At 42.7% G+C, this 27,724-nt stretch overlaps 1 protein-coding gene across 3 annotated transcripts in view; it reads left to right on the plus strand.

Annotated features, from left to right (window-relative positions):
- glis1b (GLIS family zinc finger 1b) overlaps positions 1–27,724 on the plus strand; it is a 75,983-nt gene that overhangs the window by 24,936 nt on the left and 23,323 nt on the right. For all 3 annotated transcript variants that reach the window (XM_005747512.1, XM_005747513.1, XM_005747514.1), the window contains exons 3-4: positions 5,930–6,122; positions 7,358–8,867. In XM_005747512.1, the coding sequence (XP_005747569.1) occupies positions 5,930–6,122; positions 7,358–8,867 (1,703 nt within the window). The remainder of the gene's footprint in view (positions 1–5,929; positions 6,123–7,357; positions 8,868–27,724) is intronic.

The raw sequence follows: 27,724 nt of genomic DNA on the forward strand, positions 1-27,724 counted from the left end.
ATGGTGGCCATTTAGAAGTCGGCCATCTTGGATACAACTTTTGTTTTTTCAATAGGAAGAGGGCCATGTGACACATCAAACTTATTGGTAATGTCACAAGAAAAACAATGGTGTGCTTGGTTTCAATGCAACTTTATTCTTGTTTTTCTTGTGACATTACCAATAAGTGTGATGTGCCACATGGCCCTCTTCCTATTGAAAAAACAAAAGTTGTATTCAAGATGGCCGACTTCTAAATGGCCACCATGGTCACCACCCGTCTTGAGGAGTTTGGCCCCTCACATATACTAATGTGCCACAAACAGGACTTTAGTATCACCAACCATTCCCATGTTATTACGGTGTATCCATATAAATAGCCCACCCTGTACTTAAGCTACAGTAAGCACATCTTCTATGGGCTTTTAGTGGACTTAACCTCATAGTAAGCCATATATTTGTCAGACTTGAGTGCAATAGCACAAATTTGCTGAACTCAAGCTCAGCAAACAGCTGCTGCTGCCTGTGTCAGCATCCATCAGTCAGTCTGGTCATACCTTTAGTAATGCACAACTGCCTCAATATAATTTTAATGGGTAAAACAAAAAATATGAAAGGGGAAGTTAGCTGTAGAGAGAAAAGATGTTTTTGTTCCAGGCTGTAAACCTGTTTATGTCTGCTCGTTTGAAATTTAGAGTGTGTGGGGATCAGTTGGCTTTCGTTTTGGAGCCAGCGTCCAGTAGCCATTTTGAGGGACTGCAGGTTTTGATTCTTCATGTTGGTTTAATGTTTCCAGCTTCGGATATTGCCCTTGTTCCTTGCTGGCTCATTTCTTTGTTCCTCCATTTAACGCCTGTGTTGCCTGTGAGCTTGTGATGAAGCCGTATAGGCTGCTCAACCATGATCCATTCAACTATATTAATGGATTACACAGACACACATTTCTCTTTCTCAAGTGTTTTTCAGAACATAACAAGAAAAAAATTCAAACTCAGAGCCAAGGGAATGCAAAGTATGATGCATAGCTGCTTCGCTCAATAGGCGAGTCATAACCTCTGCATAATCCAGAGAATGATCACCTCTCGCTCTTTCATTCACACACACACTCTTCACCTGTCATTCTTGTTGGATGTCTTACATTTCACCTCAGTCCCTGATGCTCTATCTGGCTCCCACCTCCTGATCAAACTAGGCTCTAACACACAATGAAATGTTCAACAGTGAATTACCATAGCACATTCAATATAAACTGATTTTACGTTTGGATTCGGTCCAAACCTCCATATGGCTGAGGAGGCTGCTGTTTCCCCAACCAGAGCATGACTGATTCTGTTAATGTCACAAAGCTCTAAATCACTGGAGCGCCAACTCTCTGCAGTGAAGGGATCGAGAACTTTAACACTCATGAAACACTTTTACTTCAATGTCCTGGAGAAAATCAGAAGGTGCCTTTTGTTGAAGACAACCCCTGAGTTGCAACACCTGGATACGGGGCTACTTAAGCAATACTTGGATGTGAATATTGGACACAGGAGCATAGTATGTTCATACTTTACATCTAATTGGAAACTGCTGGAAAATTGCGTGTAGAGTCCCACATAAGATCATAGGAAGTCAATAAAACTTTGTGTAAGTGTAACTTTTACTGAAAGAATACACAAAAAACACCTGTAGATTACTTTGCATGTGCTCAGTGCTTTTTTGTTTTGCTGCTCTACACAATTTTTGCTCAAACATATTCAATCGATCAGGTTTCAGGTTCAGGTTTATTCATTTATATTGCACATTTACCAACAACAGGGTTGATCAAAGTGCTTAACAATCAGCAAAAAACAGCAAGAGATTAAAAGTTAACAAACAAACACACCAACAAACCTCAAAGGTGACATAAAACAGGCCTGATGATGGTTAAAACTAATTTGATCCAAAAGCCAAAGTAAAAAAATGAGTTTTAAGACGCGATTAAAAAGAATGAATAGACTCAGAATTGTGAATAGAAGCGGGGAGACAATTCCAGAGTCAAGGTGCTGCAGATGCAAAGGCCCGATCACCTCTGGACTTCAGCCGGGATCTAAGTTGTTCTGAGAGCATCTGGCAGGATGATCTTAGTGCCCTCCTGGGCTTGTACAAGCGGAGGAGTTCAGTCAGGTAACTGGGTGCCAAATTGTTTAAAATTTTAAAAGTAAGCAAAAGAATTTTAAAGTCTATACGGTGTTTGACAGGGTCACATCATCATTAATTTTATTCAGTTTGTGGTTTGTAGGTTGGGCAAACAGATGTAGCCATAGTTCATATTTCTCTGTTTGGATCACGTGGCTCTTTCTTTGTACCCAAGAGGTTTTATGTCCTGCTGACTACTTCCTAGTCCGAAAAGGACAGAGACAGAAGAGTTTTGCTGTCCAAATGAAGGGCAGTGCTGTGCATATTTTAAATATATAAAGAAACAAACTTTTGAATTTGATGGAAACAGATGAGACAGGACCTCTATGTAACATCTCGTCTTCTTTTAACGAAGTCTGGGACCTGAGGAGACCAGTTGTTGGACTCCTGGGAAACTTGTCTCATTCTTGTCTGACATAGAATCATAGCTGCCCCACAGTCCTGGGTTGTCATAGTTTTGTTTCATTACGTGCCAGATGTTTTCATCTGGTGCAGTCCCCAGGTCAGTCGAGCGCTCTTCTACCACCAAGCCGCGCTGTTGGAATAGCCACAGTTTGGGGTTTAGCATTGTTGCTGTGAAACCTGTATATGCCTTTAAGCATTGATGGTGCCTTTCCAGATGTTCGGGCTGCTAACTCCATATACACCCCTATAGCATCAGAGATACAGGCTTTTGAACGGAGCATCTCGTATTTTCCAAAAAGAATCTGACCAAAGTACAGTTTTCCACCTTTCCTCCGTCCATTTTAAAGAGCTTGGCCCAGAGAAGACGGCAGTGTTTCTGGATACACTCACATGGCTTCTTCTTTGCTTTAACCTGCCTTTGTGGATGGCACAGTGAACTGTGTGTAAGACGGTGTTTTCTGGAAGTGTTCCCAATCTCATGGTGTGATTTCCATGGCAGAATCATGCCTGTTTTTAATGCGGTTCCCTCTGAGGGCCCGAGGATCACGGGCCAGTGTTTAGGAATTGGGTTTGTAGTTAAGAGTTAAAAACACAACTGTTGAATTTCTTTTTTCCTGCAAATATTTTTAATTTAATAAAAAAATGTAGAAATTGTCTAAACACCTTGAGCCACACAAGAACCTTAAGCAAGTAAATATAATGTCAGATGAGCAAAAATAAAAACACTTCACATGTTGCACTGTGACAATTTATATTTCACAAAAATCAAGCCAAAATGCAGAAACCGTATGTGAAGCATTACGTACACCCTTTTGAATTGTGAGCTGCTGGGAGGTTATTTATGAGGCTGTTATTCTACAGTGAAAAAGATTATTCACAGGAAAACACTTAAGACAGATGCACATCTTCCCAAGAGTGGATGTCGCAGCAAACTCACACAGGTCAGACTGTGCAACGATGAGAGAAATGTAAAAAAGCCAAGAGCTTCATCTCTGACGGTACAAATCGAAAAAGACTGAGCGGGCTGCCAGGAGAAAGCCTCCTCGATTTGGTCTTGTTCTGCAGCCGCGGGGCCGGAGCGCCTTGCAGCCATTTAGCCAAACATGAAAGTGTTTTAAAGTCAAATGCGAGACCGTCTATTGGACAGTGTATTAAATCTTGGGGTGTACTTAGTTCTTCACATAATGCTTCTGCATTTTGCATTGAATCGACGATGACGAGGTGAACTACGTCATATTTTGTTCGTCTCAGGTTATATGTCCCTAATTTAAAGACATTCAAAGGACATAAATTATTATATCCTGATATATAAAAGCTTAGAAGTGACAGAGGGTGCACTTTCTTTCTGTTTAGACTGTCCTGCAAAACAGCAAATGAATTCTGCACCTGTTATTGTAAATCAATTTTAAGACAGGTTATCATCGTTTCTAGATATTTATCTTGTTTATCTCTGTTTGTAATTCGTTTCTTTTCTTGCAAACATCATTATTGTGGAAGGGAGTAATGAACACTGTCTCGTATTTCGTATTTTGTTTTTTTATTATTAATAAAGGCTGGTAACTAGGACATGTGTGTGCGAGTGCATGTGCATTCAGTCAAAGCCTGATTGATTTCTAACCTAAGGCGGGGAGATGCTTGGTTCACATCGTCGGGCCTTGAAGATTTCATACAGAAACTCATTTGTATACACTAACCGGTGAGATGCTCGGCCAACAAATGGTAAAAATAAATAAATAAATGAAATAAAACAAAGTGGAGCGGTCCAGATTTTGATAAACAGAGCGATTTGTGTTGCTTGAAAACAGGCGAGAGCTGAAATTCATCTCGCCTTCTGTTAACAGTTTTGAGTGAAAGCAGCGCTGTTCCCTTGGCGATGCTGCACTGTTTGCGTTGCTCGTTTTGCCTTTTCTCTACTTCTTTGTGTTTCTGCTGTGACCCACGAAAAGACAAACGCAGCGGAGACTTGGGCTCGTCAGCTGTAGGAAGGATATGTGAAAATATGTTTGTTAAACTGAGGATAACATGACCACAGAGTGCCCTTGTTTTCTCTTGTCTTTTGTTCATTCTTATAACCTTTTTCCCATATTCCAAAGCATTCCCTCCCTCTCTCTCTTCTGTTCTCTTTCCATCTGTTACTAATGTTGTAATAGCTTTCTTACGCCTTTCTTTTTCCTTTTTCATGAATCCCTATTTTTGCACGTTTCACTACATTTAGTAGATTTTCTCCTTTACGTGCTTTTTGTCTTTTTTTCCTTCTTAATGTTTTCTTTCACATACAGAATAGCTGGTTGGTTTTATTAATTATAGCTTGTAGTGTGTGATAACATTATCAGTAATATTGTTAGCAGAAAATTAAATTTAAGAAATTGAGTTAAGAAAGTTGGAACAGGGGCCGCGCAGTCGCCTGCACACGAGCGTGGGGATATCGACTTACCCTTCAAAAACATTTCCTCATACACCAAGCCCTCCCTTCTCTCACATTCATCCCTCTCTTTGTTTTTTTATTACATTTATGGCCACAATCATAAAGTATGCAATCTTCATCAAGTAATCACATTAGACAAACGTGTTAAAACACACATTTGAATAAAATGACAGGTTATGACAGATTTGAATTTAACACGTTTTCCTGTTTTTTTCTTTAGTCAGAAAAATGAATTTTGTCTTAACTCCTCAGCAGTTATGCTCCTTTTATTTATTTGTATATTTTTAATTGTTATTTTTTCTGAGATGATAAACATCTTTGTGTTTAGTGCAACAGCTCTTGATTTTTATGTTAACTCACCGCCTACTTACATTAGACTTGTTACAAAATATAAATTAGCCAGTGAAACAAATAAATGATAAAATGTGATAAATGATAACAATTAAAATGATTGATATTTAATTTTTTTAATTAAAGGTCTGGAAAGATAAAACAGTTTCACTTCATTTGGCTGAGTTAGCTCTTTTTCCAAAATGACATTTGGATTAGAATTTCTTCGTTACTCCAGCACTAATATGTGACGTTATTCTTACAGCCACCAGTCGGATATTGCCAAAGAGCTCTCCGTGTATCACTCGACGCGGTGATAGTTGAGGCAGCCAACAACTATTCCTCGAGAGAATATTCATAATGTAATAGAGTTTCAACATGTCCGTGATTGCATGCATCCCAATGTAAACTGATTATTTTCAGCTGGCTCTTTTTCCAGGACGGTCAGCAGATCACTGAGCTTTAGCTTTAGCCAACTTTTAATTTGAGAGTAACATCGGGTCAGTGTTCTGCTAGCTAAAACCATACCTTGATATCAGCACGCACAACGCATGTGTTGGTCTGCTTTGACAAAAGGTGTGCAGTTTGTGAAGTAGACTATTTAGTAATATTATCTCTGTCCATTTCCAGTGAATGGGACCTACTGCTCAGAGAAAGATGCAAATGCTGAGCTGGGCAATGCCGAGGGCCCCCTGATGCGATGTGGGCAGAGCCTGCTGCTTCCAGCGGGGGGTCATTCGGAGGGGCTTTACTCCCAGAGCCTCCAGTGCAGCAGACCTACACCTGACCTCCTTCTGCAGGATGGGCCTCATCATGACGCCAGGTGAAGTGTCACCGTTTGATATCATATTTTTCCACTTCCAGTTCTGAATGTTTCCTGTTTGGTGTAGTGTTACTAACAATATGCAGGTACAATATGGTTCTCATTATGTTTGCTATTGTGAATCAGTTGCACACATATGTTGCTAGACAGCATTGCCCAGCGGCCTCATAAAACACACTGAAGTACAACATTTATGCTACACTAATGCAATTCCTCCGTGTGCAAATTGTGACTACTGTTGGTCAAGGCAGAAGTGGATTTGTCCTCCTTCTCCCTCCCCCGACTCCTCTCTCTCTCTCTCGTCTTAGCCATCCGGCTGAAAGCGTCTGGACAGACTTTGATTTCTCCCGTATTGTCTCTCAATATTTTCAGTACAGCCGAAGAGGAAATGAGGCTACCGAATAGAAAAAAAATAAGAAGAGGGGTCAAGTCTTTATTAACAGCAATGATGACAAGGCCTGCCAGTGGCTTTCTCCTGTCCCAGTTAGCATTAGTGCTGTTTTTTCCTGGGCGTGCTCTGGGGAAGAGACAAAGACGACAGCCAGGGAAAAAGAGAGCTCTTCTCACATCACTCAGGGGCTTTGGACAAAATCCATAATGAGCCAACTGACAGGAATGATTATGTAGGAGATCACAGCAACGCATGGAGAAACATGACCTGGGTTCCCCATTCAGCAAGGCAAAGATTCCCACCATAATACACAGTATTGTAAATGGTGACCCTTCATAGGCTGCAATTATACCACCAAAACAGGTGACTCCCTATTTATCCCCACCGTTGGGTTGGGTTTAACCCCTTTGTGTCATCAAAGCCCGTCAGATGGACACACCAGCCAGTGGCCTCTCGGTCTCAGTCGCCATCCAACCCTCCCCCTCGCTCTATTATTAGTCTTAAATGCCCATTCATATCCCCTCACTACAAGAAGATCCTCTTTCATTTATTCATTAAAAAAAGCCACTTTGGATTATCAACAATTTTCTGTTGCTGTTCGCTTGTCATGGTCTATTCCATCCATAACTCCCTTCTGATACGGGAGGCTCAGCTGAAATATTTTAGGTTAGTGGGACCTTTTACGTGATTTTAATTTTAAACTGAAGGAAAACAGAGTATGAAACGACAGTATGAAAAGGCAGAACACTGACGGCGATGTTGGTGGGAAGGATGAACCAGCCTGTCTGTCAACAGGCACTGAGCTAATAGTGCTCACATTCCTTTTGTATTTTTCTCCCCGCAGATCCTCCTCTGCCTTCGGGAGGACCCTGCCAGGGGCCTCACCCAGCCTGGGCTGCGGTGCCAGCGGCGTTCGCTCCTCTCTCCCTTACCCAGTCAAACAGGAGAGCTCGATGGGCTACAAGATCTCCAACGTGGAGTCTTCATCTCAGGCTGGATTTCAGGCCCACGCTGCAGGCCAAGTTTTGGAGGTGGCCAGGGATGAGATGGTTGGGTCACTGCATGTTAGCAACAGCGGTAATGGCGTATGTGCAGTGAGCGGTGTAGGTAGCGCTGTGCCAGGAGACGCAGGACAACCGTTTAATAATGAAGATGGCTCCTCCCCGCTGGCTTTGTCTCCAATTGGCTCTCGTCATTCAGCGCGGCTGCTCAGCGCTGGCAGTCTGAAGAGACGCTGCCTGTCCCTGGCCTCGCAATCCACCGCCGCTGCTGCCACCGGTTCCCCATCAGCTGTTGGCACCGCTTCTGAGGAGATCAATATCACCGCAATCATCTGCTCCTCCTCCCAGATGTCGATGGTCGCCTGCGTCAACGGGTTCCGTGCTAACCTCTCGCCAAGCAACACCAGCAGCGCCGGCTTCTCTTCCTCCTCCTCCTCCTCTACTGCTTCCCCACCCTCTAACTCCTGCTCACGGGAAGCCCCCCAGAGGCCCCCACCACACAGCAGCCCCCAGCAGGCTGCACTGCAGGAGAGCTGTCAGCTGTCCTCACCTGCCACCTGCCTGTTGTCTCTTTCCTCTTCCTCATCCTCTTCTTCAGTGTCATTAGGGGAGCCGGAGCAAGGCCAAGGGCAGAGCCTGGGGCTGTGCGAGGAGCAGGGCTCCATGCTGCAAGGGCGTGGGGCTGGAGGAACAGCTGAGGGAGGAGGAGGAGGAGGCTCAGACGGGTTGGGGCTACTGATGAGTGGGGCCCTGATGTCTGGGACTCTGCATTCGGGGCCTCAGGGTGGGGGTCTCCCAGATGGGGGCCAAAGATCTGGGGCTGTCCTCAAGCAGGAACCGCTCGATGACTTCTCTCCCAGCGAAGACAAACTCTTTCAGCACCACTATCATCATCACCATCACTTAAGTGGGCGCAGTGGGAATCTTCGTCACGCTCACCACCCACCTCGATCGGCCATGCCTCCGCCTTACCACTTGCACCAATATGTGGGGCCCACTCCCAACGGCCCACTACACCATCACAACCAGCAGACAACTCCAGGCTCTTCCCTCGGACTCAAACCAACCTCAGGAGGCCCTGCGGTGGCCCACGCAGCCCCCGAGCCGGAAGAAGTCGGAGGAGGAGGGCTGGTGGATAAACAGGTGTGTCGCTGGATTGACTGCAGTGCTGCTTTTGAGCAGCAGGAGGAGCTTGTGAGACATATTGAAAAGGTCCACATCGACCAACGCAAAGGTGAGGACTTCACCTGTTTCTGGGCTGGCTGTATTCGGCGCTACAAGCCCTTCAATGCACGCTACAAGCTGCTCATTCACATGAGGGTCCATTCTGGAGAGAAACCCAACAAGTGTATGGTGAGTCATCATAAACCACTAAGTTCTTCTCCCACCACAGACCGAAGCCAAAAGATTCAAAACATATACGTAGAATATTGTAAAAAATCCCCTCGTAGTCAGCGTTCTTATTCCTTCTGAAGGTCTTCGTTGTATTTATTAGTTTAATATGAGTGTAGTTTATCTCATAATTGCAACCATCTGGGATTTTTTTTTTGTTTAAATTAAATACAAGCACATATTTCACAACATAATACAGTAATTCAAGAAGATTTTTTTTCTCAGAAAGATACATGTTGTATCCAGAAAAAAAAGGACTGGCCTTGCTTCACTGCTGATTAAATTTCAACAGAAACTCTTATTTTGTTTTGGTTGAGAAACAGTTATGATTGTAATTCCCGTATTTCAAGTGGAACATGCAAAAACAAAAGAGTTTTTCTTCCACTGAAGATGTGAAATGCCGTAAGAGCAGCAGTCCTTCGTCAGCATAAATAGATCTGCGGTTGTATTTGCAGGTAAGGCTTCAGGTTGCACAAATCAACACACAATCAGCGTCAAGCTGTCACCTCCCAGCATCCCTTCACGAATGGAAAATGCCCTCCAACCTTTAAAACGATTCAGTCCAAATACACAATTAGTGCACAATTTGTGTAGCAAGAAGCCGTGTTTATTTTCACGGGCACTTCGTTTTTTGAGAAGGGATTCAGATCGTGAAAAGCCAACGCATGTGGTTAACATAACCAAACAATGCCCACATTAAATGGGAGCTTTAAAAGTTTAGCTGTCCCACAAGTATTAAGTGAGTTGGATTCATATCCAAGGCAAACATGAGGAGAAATGTAGTCTGGAGAAGTGAGACACGGAGGCTTCACCCAAATCTGTCAGCGGTCTTCTTCAGGTTGAAGAATTCATCCAAATCCAAATGCTAATTGAAAAAATGTATCATGTTTCTGTAGCGCCTTGTTCTCCAGATCTTGTTTGTTTTCCTAAAAAACCAGTGGCTTGTGAAATGAACTAAAGGGAGAGGCTGGTTTTACCGTCCTTGTGCGCTAATTAAGACATTCATGCTGAATCTACTAATTCTCCTGCTTGCTGTTACACATCTGCTGACCGAAGGCAAAAAGACACAAACTCAACTGTTGCTGCTGTTCTCCCTGCTTTGCGTCACTCTGGGGTATTAGTGTCTCTGCTTCCTTGGCTCAGTAAAAATTTGGAAGTAATTTGCTGTTCGTGCCTAAACTGTTAATTCAGCTTCAGCGTTGCGTTGTATTACAGGCTTTCATTTGTCCCTTTTTTGTTGTTGTTGTTGTTGTTATTGTTGCTCATTAAAGCAATGTGTGTTTGCACAGCAGGCACAGCACGTCTGGTGACACACAGCAGATTTATGCGTTTCGTATAGGTGTGCATAAATGTTGCGCCGAGGTGTGTTTTTGGAGATGTTTACCACATGTGAGAGAACAATTCGTCTCAGTGTGGACACGACGCTGGACTTTGTCTGCGGATGTGAGTCACTGTGAAACTCACCTTAACCTCCTGTTTATGCTCAATGCATGAAAAAACAAAGTCACGGCAATGGCAGTACATTGAATCACTCTCACAATAGGAAGTATTGATTCCATGTGCAGTACAATGAATTGTAACACTCGTGGTTTCCCCCCAGAAAAAACCAACATAAATAAGAAATGATTTAAAGCTTGCATCAACACATCTAATCATCTGGGATTTAATGTATGTTGATCCGGGACTTCAGCAGATAAACTCTGAGGCCCTGGGAAAATAAACACACTCTGTGTGTGTGTGTGTGTGTGTATTTGTAACTCTGTTTGTGTTTTTGTAGTCTATACACGTTTAAGTAAATGCTCTGCCCTCATTGGAAACCTTGTGTCTCTGTGTGCGTCTGAAAACCGTCTCAAGTACCTTCTTAGTTTTTCTTTCTTTCTTTTTCTGGTGTCTGGGTACGTGCGCTTTTTCCCACTAGCACTGATGCCTCTTGTGCTCCTTGTGCTCATGTAATAGACAAAGGCATTCAAGAATTCGAGCAATTCATATAGAGGAAACAGATGAGACCTTCTGTTTTAGGACCAAATGCTCTAGAAACAACAGGGCTAATCCTTTTATTATCTTTCTAGCGGCAGATTCCAGCAGGCGCTCATGAAGCGAGGCCTGCCCGACATCCAAACATAACACACCCCCCCTCCTGCTCCATATATACACTCTTTCTACTTTCTTCATGCAGCTGCACAGGATTCGCTTCATGCTGCATCTTGACGGCAAAAAGTCATTATCACAACACACAGTCGTACCTCGTCCCCTGCGTGGGTCTGTCACCTGGCTAATATCTTACCAAATGTCCCATTTGAGAAATAAGTCGACGACTGAATTTGAGGCTCTTAAAATGTTGCGCTACCTTTTTAGAAAATATTTTTTGTTCCTATTCCCTCCAATTAAAGCCAGCCCTGAGTTGTTGCACAGGGCAAGCAAATGCCGAGGGACACACGGGCGAAAAGGAAACAACATAATCTCTCTGCAATATCCTGTTGTGTTTCATGCCTAATTCACTTGTTGTTTTAGTTTATTGCATTTTTTCCTGCGTCTGCATAAATATTAAAAATATATCCAGCAAGAGCAGCCCTGTCATGGTCCTAGACTTTGATATTGTTCTTCTTTGTCAGAGGCCGGCCTTGTGGATTTGAAGTGTCTGAAGGCTGCACTGGGAGCTATGAACTTCAGAAAACATCTTTCTTAAACCGCTGAAGCTCTGTGTGCAAAGGGCGGCGTGTTTACATGGCACAGTGACTTCAGGCAAGAGTACAGTGTTGTGCTCTTTATTTGGTTGGTTTGGCAAAGCAGTTTAGATCAAATGTTGGAGAAAAATGTGCTCATAAAATTTTAAAACATTGGTGCGCTTTAAATGTTTTTAAAAGGGGCTTATGTTGCGGCGGGATGCAGGATTCATTCTGCACTTCGAGCATAAATAAAATGTTGCTTATTCCAAGCTGTTTGTGCTAAATGTCATAGTAATGGTCTTTCAGAAGGACTTTGTAATTTTAGAACAAACACTGTTGATGCGGTGAATTATGCGCAGCACATGGCAAGTGCAATTTTGTTTTCATATGGAAACATTACATATAAATATATATGTTTTATGTATTTCAGGTAAAATGATTATTGAGTAGGATCTTGTGACATAGGGAGACGTTTTAACTATTTCAAACGTCTCTATAAAATGATACATTTAAAGGTTTTCGTGTTGCTAAAGGCGAGTCAAAGAGCCGCTCTTCCATTTCACAATGACAAAAGCCAGCCAGCATTAGCTGCTTAATAGCGCTCTTTCTAAACGTATGCACATGTGTGTATACGGAGACAAACACCAACACACACGCTCGCTCTGACTGACACACAGTCAAAGGACTTGTTGAAGGAAAGTTGGATGTTGAGGCCTGCTGGAAAAAGGCATAGATCATGGAATTTCCTCTTTCTTCACTGGTGTGAAACCAGCTAACATATATATTTAGATTTACTAGACTGTTTTTTGGAAGAGAGTGGCTGCGTCCCTCTGCAGCAGACGCTCAGATGTAGAGTGCAGCCTGCTGCCAAGATGCCGTGTGTTTCCTGGAGTAAATGGAGTCTTTTGTGAGCAATCAGCTCAGGTGCATGAGATAAAACAGGGAGTGCCATTAGCTAATTAAAACTGAGGTTCAGCACATGACCCGACTTTTCCTCTGAATGCTGCCTGAAACTGGAGCTGTGTGAGCAGCGGGTGGCGAGTGACGCAGATATTAATGTGGCCGTATGAGCCTCGGACACTTTAGAGGCCACAATCTCTGAGCCCAGCTTCTGACTATGTTCACAGGTATTCGTATTAAACATTCAAATAAGATCAATATATGAACAAGCCAAAAGCTCAGACTGCTCTAAGCACTCAGCTTCAGAAATGTCTTTTTCTACTCCTGCACCTGTATGATGTCAGTGCCTCCATCCCCAATATGGCTCTAAGCACTGAAACCATGTCCACCTGTTGTTTATGAGGTGCACCGAAGCCCACCATAAGATGCATACGGATTATTTTGAACTGTGAATCCTGCAAAGCTTCTTTAATAAAATCCCAAAATAAAAATGTCTGTGCGTGATTACTCTGTGGCACACAAGGAAGCCAAATTACCAAAACAACATGTTGTGTTTCTGTAAGTCCAACAAACGCTGCAAGCTGCACACGCATATTCAGACCCACATGGAGGGAGAAGATACGTCTGTGTATGGCTCATTTAAAGTAATCAGTGTCAACAGAAGAGAAAGGCAATGGTTTAGCATGTCAGGAGTAACTCCATGCTCAGGAAAGAAAGCTCCTAGTCTGTTAAGCTGGCGCAAACGCAAAAACCTAATCAGGACCTAATAAGGACCTGGAAGAGATCAACTTTTAGCACTTCATCTGAAGCTCCCTCTGCTACTCATTAAATAATTTTCAGCATTAGCTTTGTCATTCATTCCCCAGGCAAATGAGTTCATCAGGTAGCTACATAATTTCTCTCTACAAACCCATAATTCCATCCTGTGGCCATCCTCTGTCTTCCTGTCATATCAGCAGTGCTGCTTGGCAGTCCAGTCGTCATGCTATTAGTAACCCAACGCTGTCCATATGTGATAGTCATATGATGAAATTGCTGGCGAAGGGGCTCTGCCACTGATGTTTTGGCATATAAATGAAAGCCCTGGATAGATGAATGTTGCTTGCTTTCCTTGTTGAGGAGCCCCGGCCAAGAGCTTGTCAGGCCGAAAAAGTTTTCCAGTCAATCTTTGTCAGTAATGTAGTCCAGTACTCAAGAGCCTCCCTCCCAGCATCACCCCACCTTTCCCTTATTGTTCAGATCTGAACATAAGACTGCTTTGATGTATTCAACACACACTCAATCTACACAATGGCAAAATATACCTCTATTTCCCCCCCCTCCTTAATCTGTGTGGTTAGTGCTTTATTTAAAGACAACATTTGTATTTGATTAAATATTAATATAATCACTAGACTTGCTTTTAAATATTAAATATAATTTTATGCTGCCGTTGGGTACATGTACTTTAGTAAAGTTTGCCAGCCCCGAGCTGCATAACATACAGGAAAAATATACATTAGAGTAGATTTATATTTTAAATGAAACGTTTCACGGTGAAATGAAAATGCTGGGGGCACAAATTCCTAAAAAGTTATTCTAATAATAAGCAGTGACTTGGGGTAAAATCTTTTCTTGTCTACGTGATTATTTATCATTTAATAAAAAATAATAAAAAACAATAAAGAATCACTGCCTAATGGCGGATTCGTGGGTTAAAATTGCCATAAATAATCTGTTTATTTTAATGCCAATTTTCATGCTTTAGAATATTTAATATGCACTGAAACAGAATCTGATTCAAATAAGTTGAAGATTTTCTCATTTTCATTTTATTTCAACATTTAATATCTCAAATCATTTAACTCTGTTTCAGTTGTTTCTACACGCGTTAGCATGTCAAAGTGGGATCGCTATGTTTCTCAGCTATTGCACCAACAAGTTTTCACAGTCGTTTTTCTTCCTCTTTATCAAATGTCGGATGTAAAAATTGCCGGTGGCACACCAGAAATGCAGCTTGGTTGGTATCCAGCTCCACAACTTGTCTCACTGATTGTTTGTGCAGAGGAAAATTGCTTGATTTGGGCCCATTCATTGCAAAAAGTGTCACCAGCTTACGTGTCTAAACTGCAGGATTGGAGCTGCTTTGTGTAGAGGTTTTGCAACTGGAGAAAAATGTGTTAGGACAGAACGTTATGTGAGCTTTTAGCTTGGAGGAAAAGTTTGTTATTTAGTCACACACACACACTTGACAGAGCGATGTAAACCAGTGCGTGCGTGGGCAGGTCTGATCTGTCTATAGCTAAACAACAACCGTCCACAGTGGCAAAACTCCCTGAACGGTTCATGCTTGATTCTTGCTTTTAGAAATAACCAACAATGTATCACAAGATCAGCAACAGAGCATTTCTTGAAATCTGTATCCAGGTCACCTACAGCCTTCAACCTCTTACCCTGATCAAAGCATGCAGGATTTGCTTCATGTGATCACACTTTAATCGCATTTCTCTGGAATGCCGTATTTTGAGTTTCCCCATTTCCTCAAACTTTTTACCACACTCCGGTATCAGGAGCGGCTGGTCATACATTGCACAGACATTGTGTCATAATTGTGTTCCATCCACAACCATAATTGGTTTAACCTCTCTACTGAGGCAGATCAGTTTACTAATAAATGAGCAATACGAAGCCGGATTGTGTGTCTGAGGTCTCCACAATGTTCGGACGGCTGTTTCGGGGATACGTGGAGCAGACAGAGGATGGCTTGATGGATCTGTGAAATCCCTTCTAGACTCCTAAAAACGACCCTGGTTGTTAGCGCTCAGTAGCAGTGCTTTCGCGCTGTGTACAGTCACGGATCATGTGCATTATGTGTGCATAACCGTTTCTCTGCAACAGTCAAAGATAATTATAGCCACAGTTTGTGGTATTTTATAAAGCTAAGGCATAACAGGTTCTTTCTCTTCTGAGGCTGCCATCCTCTCCAACTTCTCGTATTCACACGCCGGCCTTGTTTTGTGCCAGACACATTTGTGCCACAGCAGCCGCTCTGTAAACACCCACCAAACTGGCTGGTTTGTAGTATGTGTGCTCTGTGTCTGTGGAACAGAAGTAAATCTCTTAGTGTTTGCTTTTTTTAAAATTATTTTTTGCTGACTCGTCTGTGCTGCAGAAGTCACTGCAGAGTATTTATTCCAGAGCAACATCTACCCCGAGCCATCCTCACATCTCCAACCAAAAAAGCAAATAAGAAGGACATTTATACACACCGGGACTACTTTAGTGTCAGGGCCACAGTACAACCCCAAGGCGGCAGTATCCATTCGCCCACCCGGGCACGTACACGGCACCAGACCTGCGAAGACCTGCAGCCAGCGTATATGTGAAACTGAGTTGCTACCGTACAAAATAAACACCAGGAGAAGTACGAGTAAATTATGCAGCGAAAGACATGTTTACGTTTAGGGTGTCAAGTTTAAATTATGCACCGTGGTGTTCTGTGGTTAGTGTGCCGGGTTTAATTTGAATGTTTGTGAGAAAAAGTGAAGGCTGAAAGAAACGGAGCCAGACAGGCAATCCAGCTCCACTGATGTCACCCCAAAAATGACATTTTTGCCCAGAATTCATCACAAGGCATTATGCATGACAAGTGATTTGGTATGCACTGAATGCAGACGTTAAGAGCATTTTTGAAGCATTAGCAAGACTGCTGCACAGAACTCGAGCTTTTGATACAGGTCGATCAAGCTTTCCAAAGTGAGACCGTGTATATGTGTTTACGTTGCCCTCCAAAGATTGAAGAGAGATTCCAATGAAAGAGTCGAGGCAGAGCATTAAACTATGGTGGAAAATGGTGCAAAGCATTGATTGAAAGCAGTGGAGCAACGCATTACTCAATAGGACATAAAAGGTCAGGATACACAATATGTTTCAGTTTCCTATTACCCTATTTTATGATTGTGTGACCCAGCAGAACTGGCACCACAGAGACTGATATTTAAGCAGGGATTTACCTCTCTCCCATAGACTTTTATGTCCTTAATGATCTTTGTTGCTGTTCGCTTTTAAAAGCATCTGTTTCATGTTCAATCTGTTCAGCTTTGGATTTAGTTTAACATCAACGTAAAAAGGTTTATTTCGAACCAGATTGCTTTCGTTATTTGGGCAGAATGACAGTAGTACTGAGAAGCCTTTAAGTTAAATCATATCCCTTTTGCTCTGGATTCATACAAGAGGCAAAACAAACAAAGCATCAGTCACCCGTTCAATTTCTTTTCTTTTTTAACAAAATAAGGCCAAGAAATGTAGATTAGGTCATGCATGAACTGAAGTGCAGTTAGGAAATAAATGTTGTATATTGGGAAGATGTTGTAACGGGCCAGTTCAGTAAGTGCTCGTATTACACCTCAGATAAACATAAGAGTGATGAGAAGTTTGAAGGAAATATTCTATAAATATGAAAACATCTACCACAGAATACCAGTGAGTAGAAGAATATTGTTGTTTTTGTTTTTTGTACTATTGATGGATCGCTGAGTGCACGGTAATTGCACAGGAACGACTGGAGCGGGTTTCCAGAGCAGTAAATGCATCTTCTGATTGAACAGACGTGTAAGTGTCGACTGCATTATTGAAAATACGAATTGAGAACTATATACTGAAATGTGGTCGAGTGATTTATTGAAATGTGAATGAATGGCGATGTGCTTGCGGAGAATGCCCGAGACATGATTGGACTCGACACATCGAATGTGTAGCGCGGCCTGATATATTGCAACCAGCCTCATCCACATAACTGGAAACTGGACCTCGAAGCCCACGGAGAGCAGAAAAGAACACACTTGGCACGGCGAGGAGTGAACAAATCTAGGGGCACCACGGCATCGCAGTTGCACCACATTTCTTAGGCGGCAGCTTTTTTACCCAGAAGGCTTTGTGGTCTGGTCCCCCTCCAGAGGGTTGCATAAATGCACTCTCTTCCCCTTCAGCCTCCTCGAGTCCTTGGGCTGGTGTCGATCACGGTGCCATGTTGACCTATTGTTTAATTTTGCTGGCATGTTTTTTGTTCAGTACTATAGCACTTCTGGCATGGAAGTATTTTGATTGGCAACTCTCTGGCCTTCAGCAATGTTTATTTGTTGTCACGTCAGAGTTATAGAGTTGCCAGTGTGTGCCACAGTAGGCGTGATTCTTTAGACAGCTGTGTCAACTCTTGGGTTGTGTGGGATAGTTTGCCAGAGAGGGAGAAGGGCCTTCACTTCTTTTTTTTTTTTTACCTAACAAGCCTGTGCGGTACAGAAACGCTTGATTCCTCCTGTTCGTTATGTTAGGTCGTCACACACACGTTTAAATCACTGCGCAAGATGGAAAACTAACATTCATCTTATCGGCTGAAACAACAAAAAAGGGAATGCAGAAGAGAAGAGTGTGCGTGTCTGCATCACAATGAAAATAAAACTTGGCCGCTTGTAGTATGAACTATTCTCTGACCGCAGCAAGAATCCAAATTTTAACAAAATAAACACTTAAGCACTTTTATACTGTTAAAAAACAGCTACTGGCAATGTACTTTGGTTTACTGGGTAGATGGTGTGGTTAACTAGTGGGCGTGTTTTTTTTCTTTCTGGGGCATAAATGGTTAATGTCAGGAACTGTGGTCAGAGCAGGGGCATCTTTCCAGACCTGTGGCAATGTGCAAAGATGCCAATTTCTCCATTACCAGCAGCCTTAAAGCACTGAAATGAAATCCAGTCCCAAGACGTGCAACGTTTTGAGCAAGCAGGGTGGCACATTTTCTTGGAAGGTTTTCAGTCTGCGCGATTAAGGGCTATGCATGTAAAGAGGAAGCAGATCAACACAAGGCAGGTATAAGTATAAAAGAATTCGAGTTACGCTTAAAAAGGAAAAGTCACAGAAGAAGGAGAAAATAATGGATGGCTGGTTGGAGCCAGTAAAAACAGACTAATCGTCACATTGGACTCGTTTTACAGCATGTGTCAAATAATTAATAAGAGTCATAAATCTGATCAATTAAATGTAATTATTTTTGTCACCACTGGCTCTTGGTGAATTGGCGTCTATCATCCCCCAATACCAACAGTAAAAAATGGAGACACTAAGGCAGACCTTCCCAAAGTGTGGGACCCGCCCCCTGGGGGGGGGGACGAAACGCTTGGACACTGCTAGCGCTGCGCCCACAGAAACACAAAGCAGGAGATGAAGCATCGCTGCATATGTTTCCAAACCAACTTCATTCTAAGGCTACGTCCACACGTACACGGGTATTTTTGAAAACTAAGATTTTCCGTTTTCATTTAAAAAAAAAAAATCCCGTCCACACATAAAAGCCAAAAACGAAGGAAAACGCTGCTAGGAACATGCCAAAGCAGCAGGTGGCGCTATATTCCTATCCGTGTAGAAATGTTGGCCAATCAGAAGTCAGCCTGGGTGGGAAAGAGTAAACAAAGATGGCGCATAGAAGCAGAACTGAGTCGTATGTGTGGAGGGACAGTAACTGTGAGTAAGTGTAAGCATTTGAACACTGCAGAGAGTAAAATTAACAGTAAGTATTTTGTCTATGTCCGCCATTGTAGAAATTAATTTCACCGAAACAATAACGTGGCGCACAGTGTGACGTCAAAAAATGCGCACACCTTTGACGCTGCGTTTTCTCCATTTACCTCGTCCACGTGTAAACTCAAAAACGGAGTTTTTGAAAATATCCACCCTGGCAGGAGTTTTTAAAAATCTCAGTTTTCAGTCACCGAAAACGCCGTTTACGTGTGGACGAAAGGCGCAAACGCATAGAAAAATCTGCGTTTTCAAAAATACCCGGGTACGTGTGGACGTAGCCTGAGCCAAAGACTAGAACATATGGTGAAGCAAATCTTCCCTTTAGCTTCACCTGCACAAGTGCCGAGGTAGGTCTCCCTGCAGATTTGTTTTCCCTTGGTCGGGAGCAGCGCTGGGCTGTTCAAATCACTGACAAACAGGATCCCACATTCTTGATTTTTAGTTCACAAACACTTGTTTTAATGAGTAACTACTCCTGCAGATAGAGACAAAATACTGTTAATCTGCCATTCTGCAATTCATCTCATGTAAACAATAACGTGAAAAAAGGCACATACCTTTGACGTTGCGTGACGAACTCTGTATTCCTCGTCCACACGTAAACGCAAAAACTGAGTTTTAAAAAATCTCAGTTTTCGCTGATTCGAAACGTCGTTTACGTGGACGAAACAGCTGCGTTTTCAAAAATACCCATGTAGGTGTGGACGGAGCGTAAAAGAGTTAGTAGTTTAATTTATTACTACCTGTAATTTATTGCAGGTTACTTGTATTTGCTTAATTGTTTACTAAATGTTTGAGGTGTGAAATAAACCGCAATGGGGCAAAATATGGGCGTGTGTGGTTGGAGGATGTGTTTGTGCGTGCACGCGCGGGGGGGGGCAACATTTTTCTTGTAAAACAAAGGGGGGCCCAGCAAGAAAAGTTTGGGAACCACTGCGCTAAGGTATAAAACACTCCATTGCAGTGCAAGAGGAGCTTATTGGCTGAAGAGGGTAAAAGAGACAGCAAGAGAAAGCGAGAGTGCGAATGGAGGCAAGTGTGAGTGAAAGGTGCTGAATAGATTGAAGCCCGAGTGTTAGAGGATGCCGTAGCTCATGGGCCTGTCAAACAGGATCCTGCATTGACTGCCAGTAACATCAGTCCAGGCGCCGGCTCGGAACACAGATCATGTTTAGGATTTTCATTGCGTAACCCCCAGTCTGTCTTTTTCATGGCGGGTTCGGATTTCGTGAATGGGTTTATAATTAATGTCTTGATGGTTACTAATGGCCGTGGCCCTGCAAGCTTTGTGTTGCTCTCTAATTAGCCATTATAAATGCTTAGGATTGCTGCGACTGTAACCCTGCTGTCATGATACAAAGTGGGATGGCTCTTTCAGCAGCTGAACGGAGGCATAATAGGATCATGTCTCATCCCCAAAATAAACACCCAGAATCCTTCTCAAACACAGCGGTCATTGCATCGTTAGGGAACACTGATGCAAGGACACTGTCCAAATCAATTCTTTAACAATTAAATTAAGCCAGATGTGGAACAGATTTGAAAAGAAATAGTTTTGAGAAAATAGTGTTTCTCACTACATTGCTAAAGAGGACAGTCGTAGGACCAACAGTTCTGCGACTGAGTGCAGTAAACTGTTGGTCTTATTGGCTTTGAAAACAGCGACCAGGTCGGCAACCGTTCGCAGTCAGGTGTTTTCTTCAAAGCAGCTTTGGTGCAGCAAGACAGTGATGAAACAGCAATAAGATGGAGTCAGTCTGCAATGAGTTTCCAATTGAATGAGGTCAAATTGACAATTACATGCAATCTGTGCGTGATAATAATGCAAATAGCTGTGATAATTCAGCAAAAATCACAAATCTGTTGCCGTCTTCACACTCAGAAATTCACATTAACTGCTTATATTCAGAGTCCAACCAGAACCACACAGATATTCAGAAATTTCTCCTCAAATAGCGACTGGAGGATGGCGATTATCTGCAAAATGACATTGCTGTTATTTAGCAATGTAACTGGAATACAGCTGGCAATCTCCTATTGCAAAAAGATGCTTTGCAGCTAAGTTGTGCTCACCGCACAGCTTGACTCAACCTGATCAGTGTCTTGGCAGTCGGTCTGCTTTTATAAAGGAGACGGCAAACTTTTGCCACAATCTGAGTTGGACTGAGGTTGTTTGAGAGCCCGTTGCCTCCTACCAGGCGACCTGTGAAATTACCTTGCAATCAAAAGTCATGGCCCGGAGGTTGAGCACGCAAAGAAAAAAAAACTCAATGCAACCACCGATTTTTCCTTTTTGCAACGAGGCTGCCGATCTATTTTTACTCTCGTGTCACTGAGGCACGAGCTGTTTGATATGTATGCAATCAATAATACTGCTTTAAAATGAACTGCAGATTTGGCTCGTTTTCATTCAGTCGAGTATAAAATATGTCCACGTGAAAATTATTTCTTAACACCCTGATCCTTTGCCCAGAAGGAAAATTAAATATGCCAGTGCAATTTAGCTGGAATTACGTTTGGTTTTTCCACTAACGCTCCATGATAGCGCAGTAAATATCCTTTTCCCTGTCAGCTCACTTCATCTCAATAAGAACGTGACCCAGGATTTTTTTTTTCCGCCTCAACCTGATGAACCCGTAAAACCCGGGCTGCCAGGTTTAAGGGGAAATCACATCTTAGCTCCCTAATGTGAAGCAGGGCTGCAGAGCTGGTCGACATTTGAACGGAGGTCTCTGGATCACAGCAGGTTAAGTGCTTCCATGAAAGCTCACCGTGTTGTTGTGCACCCAGGCTTGCACCGTGCCAGGCCTCCACCGCGGGAGCAGGGGTTCAGACCCATCACTACACTTCCTCCTCAATCTTCAGCAAACAGCGTGCGAGAGAAACAAAACAGCTGGGCTGGCTCATTATGTGAGCCCCATTTAGTCATCATAGGAATGCTTCCTGTTGTGCCATCCACGTAGTTTTTAATCTGGCCCCAAAACTATTTGGGCATGAGTGCAAAATAGCTGTTAAGAACAATTTCTTTAGTCATTTACATGACTACTTCCTCCCACCAATTTATCGGCTGAGCTCTTGCTCTGTTTTCTTGTTCATTCGCATCTGGACAACACTCCCTCCCTCGCAGTCGTGTGTGTGTGTGTGTGTGTGTGTGTGTGTGTGTGTACTGATATCTCACATTCATAAATCAAAAAAAATTAGGCAAAGTAGAAAAGATGCTTCAAAGCAGGCGGGTGTGAATTAATTTTTCATCTTATAAACAAAAAAAGCCGCTCGCTATCTTTGATTCTTTTTAATGCTCTATTCACAGCAGATGAAGCTGGCTGCTAAAAGGATCTCGGTTCACACTGGAAATGATATGTGTAAACTATGTAATGCAAATGTTTTAGCCAAGCTGTGTTTAATTTTGTATCTTGACGAAGCGCATGAGAAACCTGCCTCTCCTTAGCTGTCTCGTTGAATCATATGGATATAATTTCATCCATTTACGTTTTTCTGCTCTTTGCTGTGGTTGCCACAGGGCATTTGGAAGCCGGCAGATTAAATGCACATGTTTCTCTCATCCGCAGCCGGGGCACTCTGCTCCACAGCCTTCCCTCGGAACAGATCCTGAAGTGTTGGTGGTTTTCCTCGTTGGTCAGGGCAGAGAAAGACACCTTGTGATAAACCAACTCATTCCCTCAAACTCCCTTTTTCATACCTATAATGTTATACAACCTGCTTTTGAGCATTGGCACTTTATACCATGTTTTATTTGGCAGTGTTTTCATTTGCAACCAACACTTCTTGCCCTCATCTTGCCTGCTAAGAAGCCTTAATGTATGCATTGGGTTAAAACTAATTATAGAAAAGAAGTCGTGACTGTTAGGCTCAGAGAATCTTTTAATGGGGAACCCCCAGAACATGAGAAATGGGGAATTTCATGCTAGTTAGCAATTAAACTCGTTAGTGAATGTGCTGATGTAGAGATATGTGATGTAGGAGGGATTTGTAGCAACTCCATAAAGGTGAGCAGAAAATCCTGGAGCTATTTTTGGGGGGAGGGGAAATGACTTCTGTCAATGATGACCTTGGCTGCAAGGGCCACAGTCAGATATTATTTTTCAGGAGAAAGAAAAACCTCTGATTTGCTTCTGATGCTGTTCTGCATCGCTCCTCGTACACCATTCATCAAGGCTTTTAATCAGATTTCTGTACACATGTCAGCAGCCATATTTCCCGCAGCACCCGTCCATAACGGCCAGTTTGTTCCCATCATCCGCAGCTCCGGCAGGTTGCTAATGAGCCGCTGCATGTGAGGAGAGCGGTACACTGCTGCCTTTTAGCTCTGAAACTGTTTGGCCTTTTACCTGCCAGTCAGGAGTCATTTCCCATGAAGGCCTCAGGCACGACGCACCGCCACTCTTCTGCATGCTGGGCCCATAATCTGTCTGTTGTGATCGGCGGCCTGTCCACCCTTTCAACCCGCTCTCGCCCCCTTCAGCCGTGTCAGGACCCCGCTGTCATGGCCAGTGTTTACTGTGCTGCTGAGCACCCCCCAAATCAATGGTGAGATGGTGTCAAATGGGGCTCAAATCCCACCACGCTGCCAGCGCCGCTCCCCTCGTGCGGTCATCTGCTGGTTTACCTTAGACAGAGGTTTTCAGAGAGGAAAACTAAACATGTTTAAAGCAATTAATGTGATTAGCTCCGCCTAAAGTGTTTGCATAGATAACATCAAAGGTAAAATCCACCCTGTGTTAGAAGCCTCAGCCACCAGAGCTCTCTGTTCATACCACTTCAGCCTGTGTGTTTGCTATGTGTGTTTTAGTCAGCTTCTCATGGATGATGCAGGACCCTACTGATGTACAATATATCTTCAGTTGGAAAGGAAAACACACAGCATGACATATAAAATAGCCACGATAAGACCAAATATGTCCACGTGAACACTTTTAATCCCCTTGGACATCATTCAGCACAAGCAGTATACATGTATTTCATTTAAACACCAAATGAAATGAAGCCGACAGGGATCATTTGGACCCGTAGATCGGCCACGCTTTAACGTCTTACTTTAACACAACATTTTCATGCAGGGTTTCTGGTACAAACTCATGCTTAGAGGTGACAGTGCCTGTTGGTTTCTCAGCAGGCAGGAAAACCTCATACTCTGGCCGTCTCCATGCAAACTGCAAGTGGTGATCCCGCAGTAATAATGTGCTTTACACGATTAACACGGTTTCCCCAGCGGACCCCTAACTATAATTCAGCCTCAAATTTATATTGCAGAAAAAAAGGAGTGAAAGAGTGATTATTCCCTTATACATAAATAAACTTTTGGCACGTCAATAATAGCCATTTTTGTTTTCCGAACTCGAACGCCCGGCGCCGTGTTTCAGCAGAAAGCAGAGACCTTGTCTGTCACAAGTGGTACGGCAGCGTGGATGTTCATTCGCACAGATTTTATTAACTTTTCCCACCGTTGCTGCCTCTCTTGTTTTCATCCAAAACATTTGCCTGGTATGACTCGAGAATAATGTTTTCCCGCGTTACAGCATTGTATGATGTGAACTCTTTAAGACATTTTTATAGCTAAATGCTGAACCCCAGACAGCATGTGTTTGTGTAGTGTTGAGGAATTGTGAATATTTTTCCTCATCTTTCATTTCAGTCTGGCAAGCAGACGTTTAGCTGTGATCGTACTGCAAATTTTCTGCATTTTTTTTATGCTTACTTTGATAGCATCTCAGCTTTACAAGCTTATCTTTACCCAATCGAAGCTCAGCAGTCAGGGATAAATTATGAAGAACTTGAAGCAAGTTTATTTATATGCTGGAAATAAAAAATATTGAAGCCTTGATTTTAGCATTATGGCTGTTAGGGGAGAGCATTATAGCCTCAAAGTTGTAGGAAATTTGCAATACTGGTATGTATGAAAATAACAAGAAAAATGCTGAAAAATACTCTACTGGCTTGCAGGCAGCAGCATTTATTAGTGCAAAGGGCATTTTCTATCCTTCTTTTTTCCAATGAACTGCTGATGATAGACGACCTCATTCGAAGTGTGAATCTGTCAAGGTGCAGCAGCAGCAATACAGTACAATAGTCGTGACACAGGATGAGTCAAAGGTAAACATGAACGTAGCCCAGGTGGTGTTTTTCCCTGGAAATTAAATAAAAGTGCAGCATAACTGCTTAACACGCTAACAGTCACCACCTTGTTACGCTTCAGAAACCTGTACAAAGTTTGTCACATAATAAAAAATGGAAACTGAAAAATTCCTGGGATGTTGTCTGGGGTCGAACATTTTGATTCAGCTGCTTAAAGCCCTCTTTTAGCTCCATGTAATTGCATCAATAACCTTCCTGTCATATGGAGTGCAACCAGCGAGTCTCCTGCGAGACCTTTCTTGAGTCATTTGTTTACTTTTGGGTTGCACATCAGCAGCTGCTAGCATCTCCTCCTTTCCAGCCGTCACAGCCCGGCTGTACTCGACGGTGTGTTTTTGCTTCAAGTTTTGTTGTTTCCACCTTTTTCAGTAACAGTTTTCTTCCATATTTTATTACTGTGCTTTGTTGGAGATCTAGCCTCTTGTAGCCAAACAACTTCCATACTATCAAAGAAGCTCTATATCATCGTCATGACATGCTACCGTCATGACAGAGATGTTTGGGCTTTTGTTCTTGTGTATTATCATTTTACGATTGTTTTACATCATTTTAATTTTTCCGTGCCAAAAGTGGCTGTATCAGCTAACTAGAGCACATTTGGCTGTGAGGTGCATCCATGGAGTGCAAAGTTGCCTCACCTTTATGGATCTGGCTGAAGTGCCGATAAGCTCATTCTGTGGCAACGGTCCATCCATCCTGAATTCACAAGAGTCAGTACTCCGTCTTTAGAAAGGTCCGAATTGAATTAAACTTGCACACAATGATCACCAAATGGGTCTTCACACAAACTGTGTTCAAGTGAAGCATGTATGTGTTGTTTTATGGACGTTAACCTGTGAGTTGTGAATGGTACAAGAGCCGGATGAACTACTATGTCATGGATGTTCTAGTTTTAACTCACCAAATGAATGCCAGTATCCTTCCTTCATGTTTGTCAAAGAATTGAACAAACATATGAACTTGTTTACTTCTGCTGTAAAGTTGAATCTGTGAACTTTGAGTCACATTTGAATCCAGCTGAAGGTGGCCTTACAAGGAAGCGCAGACGTTGACGGTTTATCAGCTGCATTTTTAAATCAGTTTGCAGCTTGACTGAATGAATTTGTTTATGGGCCCTTTGGCACGTGTTGTCTTAACCTGAGGGCCTCAGTTTTATCCATTTACAGCACAATGAGACGAGTACAGATTATGCAGACCTTGGCTGGAAATGCTTCATTTCAAACTTCAATACATTTTAATTGCTGATTGTTGAAAACTGATGAGAAACTGTTTCTCAGGTATCATAGTGCCACCAATATCCAGCTACAGTTTGGTGAGAAAATACAATTTTAAGGCATTAATAGTCCCATCTTTCTTTCTTTTTTACCAACTTTCAGTATTTTTTAGTCAGTCTCATTTTTATTTTGCAAATTATGATGGAAATCAAATGGAAAAATGCAACTTATTAAGGTGAAAGGAAGCTTTTGTTCCATAGTCATCCACCCAAAGGTCTTACAAACTTTATGAGGAGCTATGCATTGAGTAGCCATAATTGGGCAGATTAGGACTCTATTACTGAGCTGCTCAGTCACATGCATAAACCTGCAGATCAGCATGGTCACCCAAAACGGCTCTACCATGTCAGGCTTAGGTTTCGCCTATATTAAATGGAGCCTCAGTGAATAGAAGGTCCTGCCTGCACTGTGCGAGTGAATGAAGAAGACCAGGGATGAGTATTGAGTCTAGATGTAGCTGAAGGACCGTTAGAAAAATGGTGTCACTCTCTCCTTAGCTGTAACCTGACCTGTTGTCAGGAGGCTTCGCTAAAGGTCAGGGTACAATGGATGCAGTGGAAAGGCCACAACACCCCTATAACAGCCTTGGAGCTGCAGTTTTATTTTGGTTGAGATCCATTCAGGCCGCTTCCAAAACTGGTTTTGAGTGGAAAAATTGTTTCCTGTATGAGACTTTGTATAAAATTTATGGTTTAAGAATTTTATAGTCATATTTTGACCAGAGTGGATGCTTTCCTGGCTCACTCTGAGTGTTTTAAATTTTATTTTCTTGACATGGTTTGAATGAAGCCCTCACTGGGTGACAGAAAAATGGCCGTTCAGAAGAAGAGTCCTGACACAGCTTTTGCTTTTATACCGAGTGATAGTAAAGTGCATGAGGGTACGTACAAGTAAATAGAAAAAAGTACCAGTGAGCTGAACTTCCTTTTCTACTGTGCACCAGTAGACTTTGTGACTCTTTACACAGCATCCACTGTAGGGGGGCTTTGATGGGGACTGCCCTTTCCACCAGCCTGCTGTGTTTTCTCCTTAAGAGAAGAAGCGGATATGCGAGAAGCTTCATGAATCATTCACATGTTAACAAATCTGTGGTGTTCATTGGCAGAGTGGTCGGGATCAAATGAGCCAAGCTGGGTCGGCTATGAGCTTGTTTACAGTCACTGTCACTTGTCAGTCTAATGAACTATACACAGCAGCACACTTATCTCATGCTATGCATTACAGCCCATTAACTGCTGCTGTACGGCACACTCCAGTTTCCCGGCAATTTAGA

The sequence above is a fragment of the Pundamilia nyererei genome, unplaced genomic scaffold, assembly GCF_000239375.1.
Source record: "Pundamilia nyererei isolate P.nyererei 1_Seehausen unplaced genomic scaffold, PunNye1.0 scaffold00199, whole genome shotgun sequence".
NCBI classification, from domain to species: Eukaryota; Metazoa; Chordata; class Actinopteri; order Cichliformes; family Cichlidae; genus Pundamilia; species Pundamilia nyererei.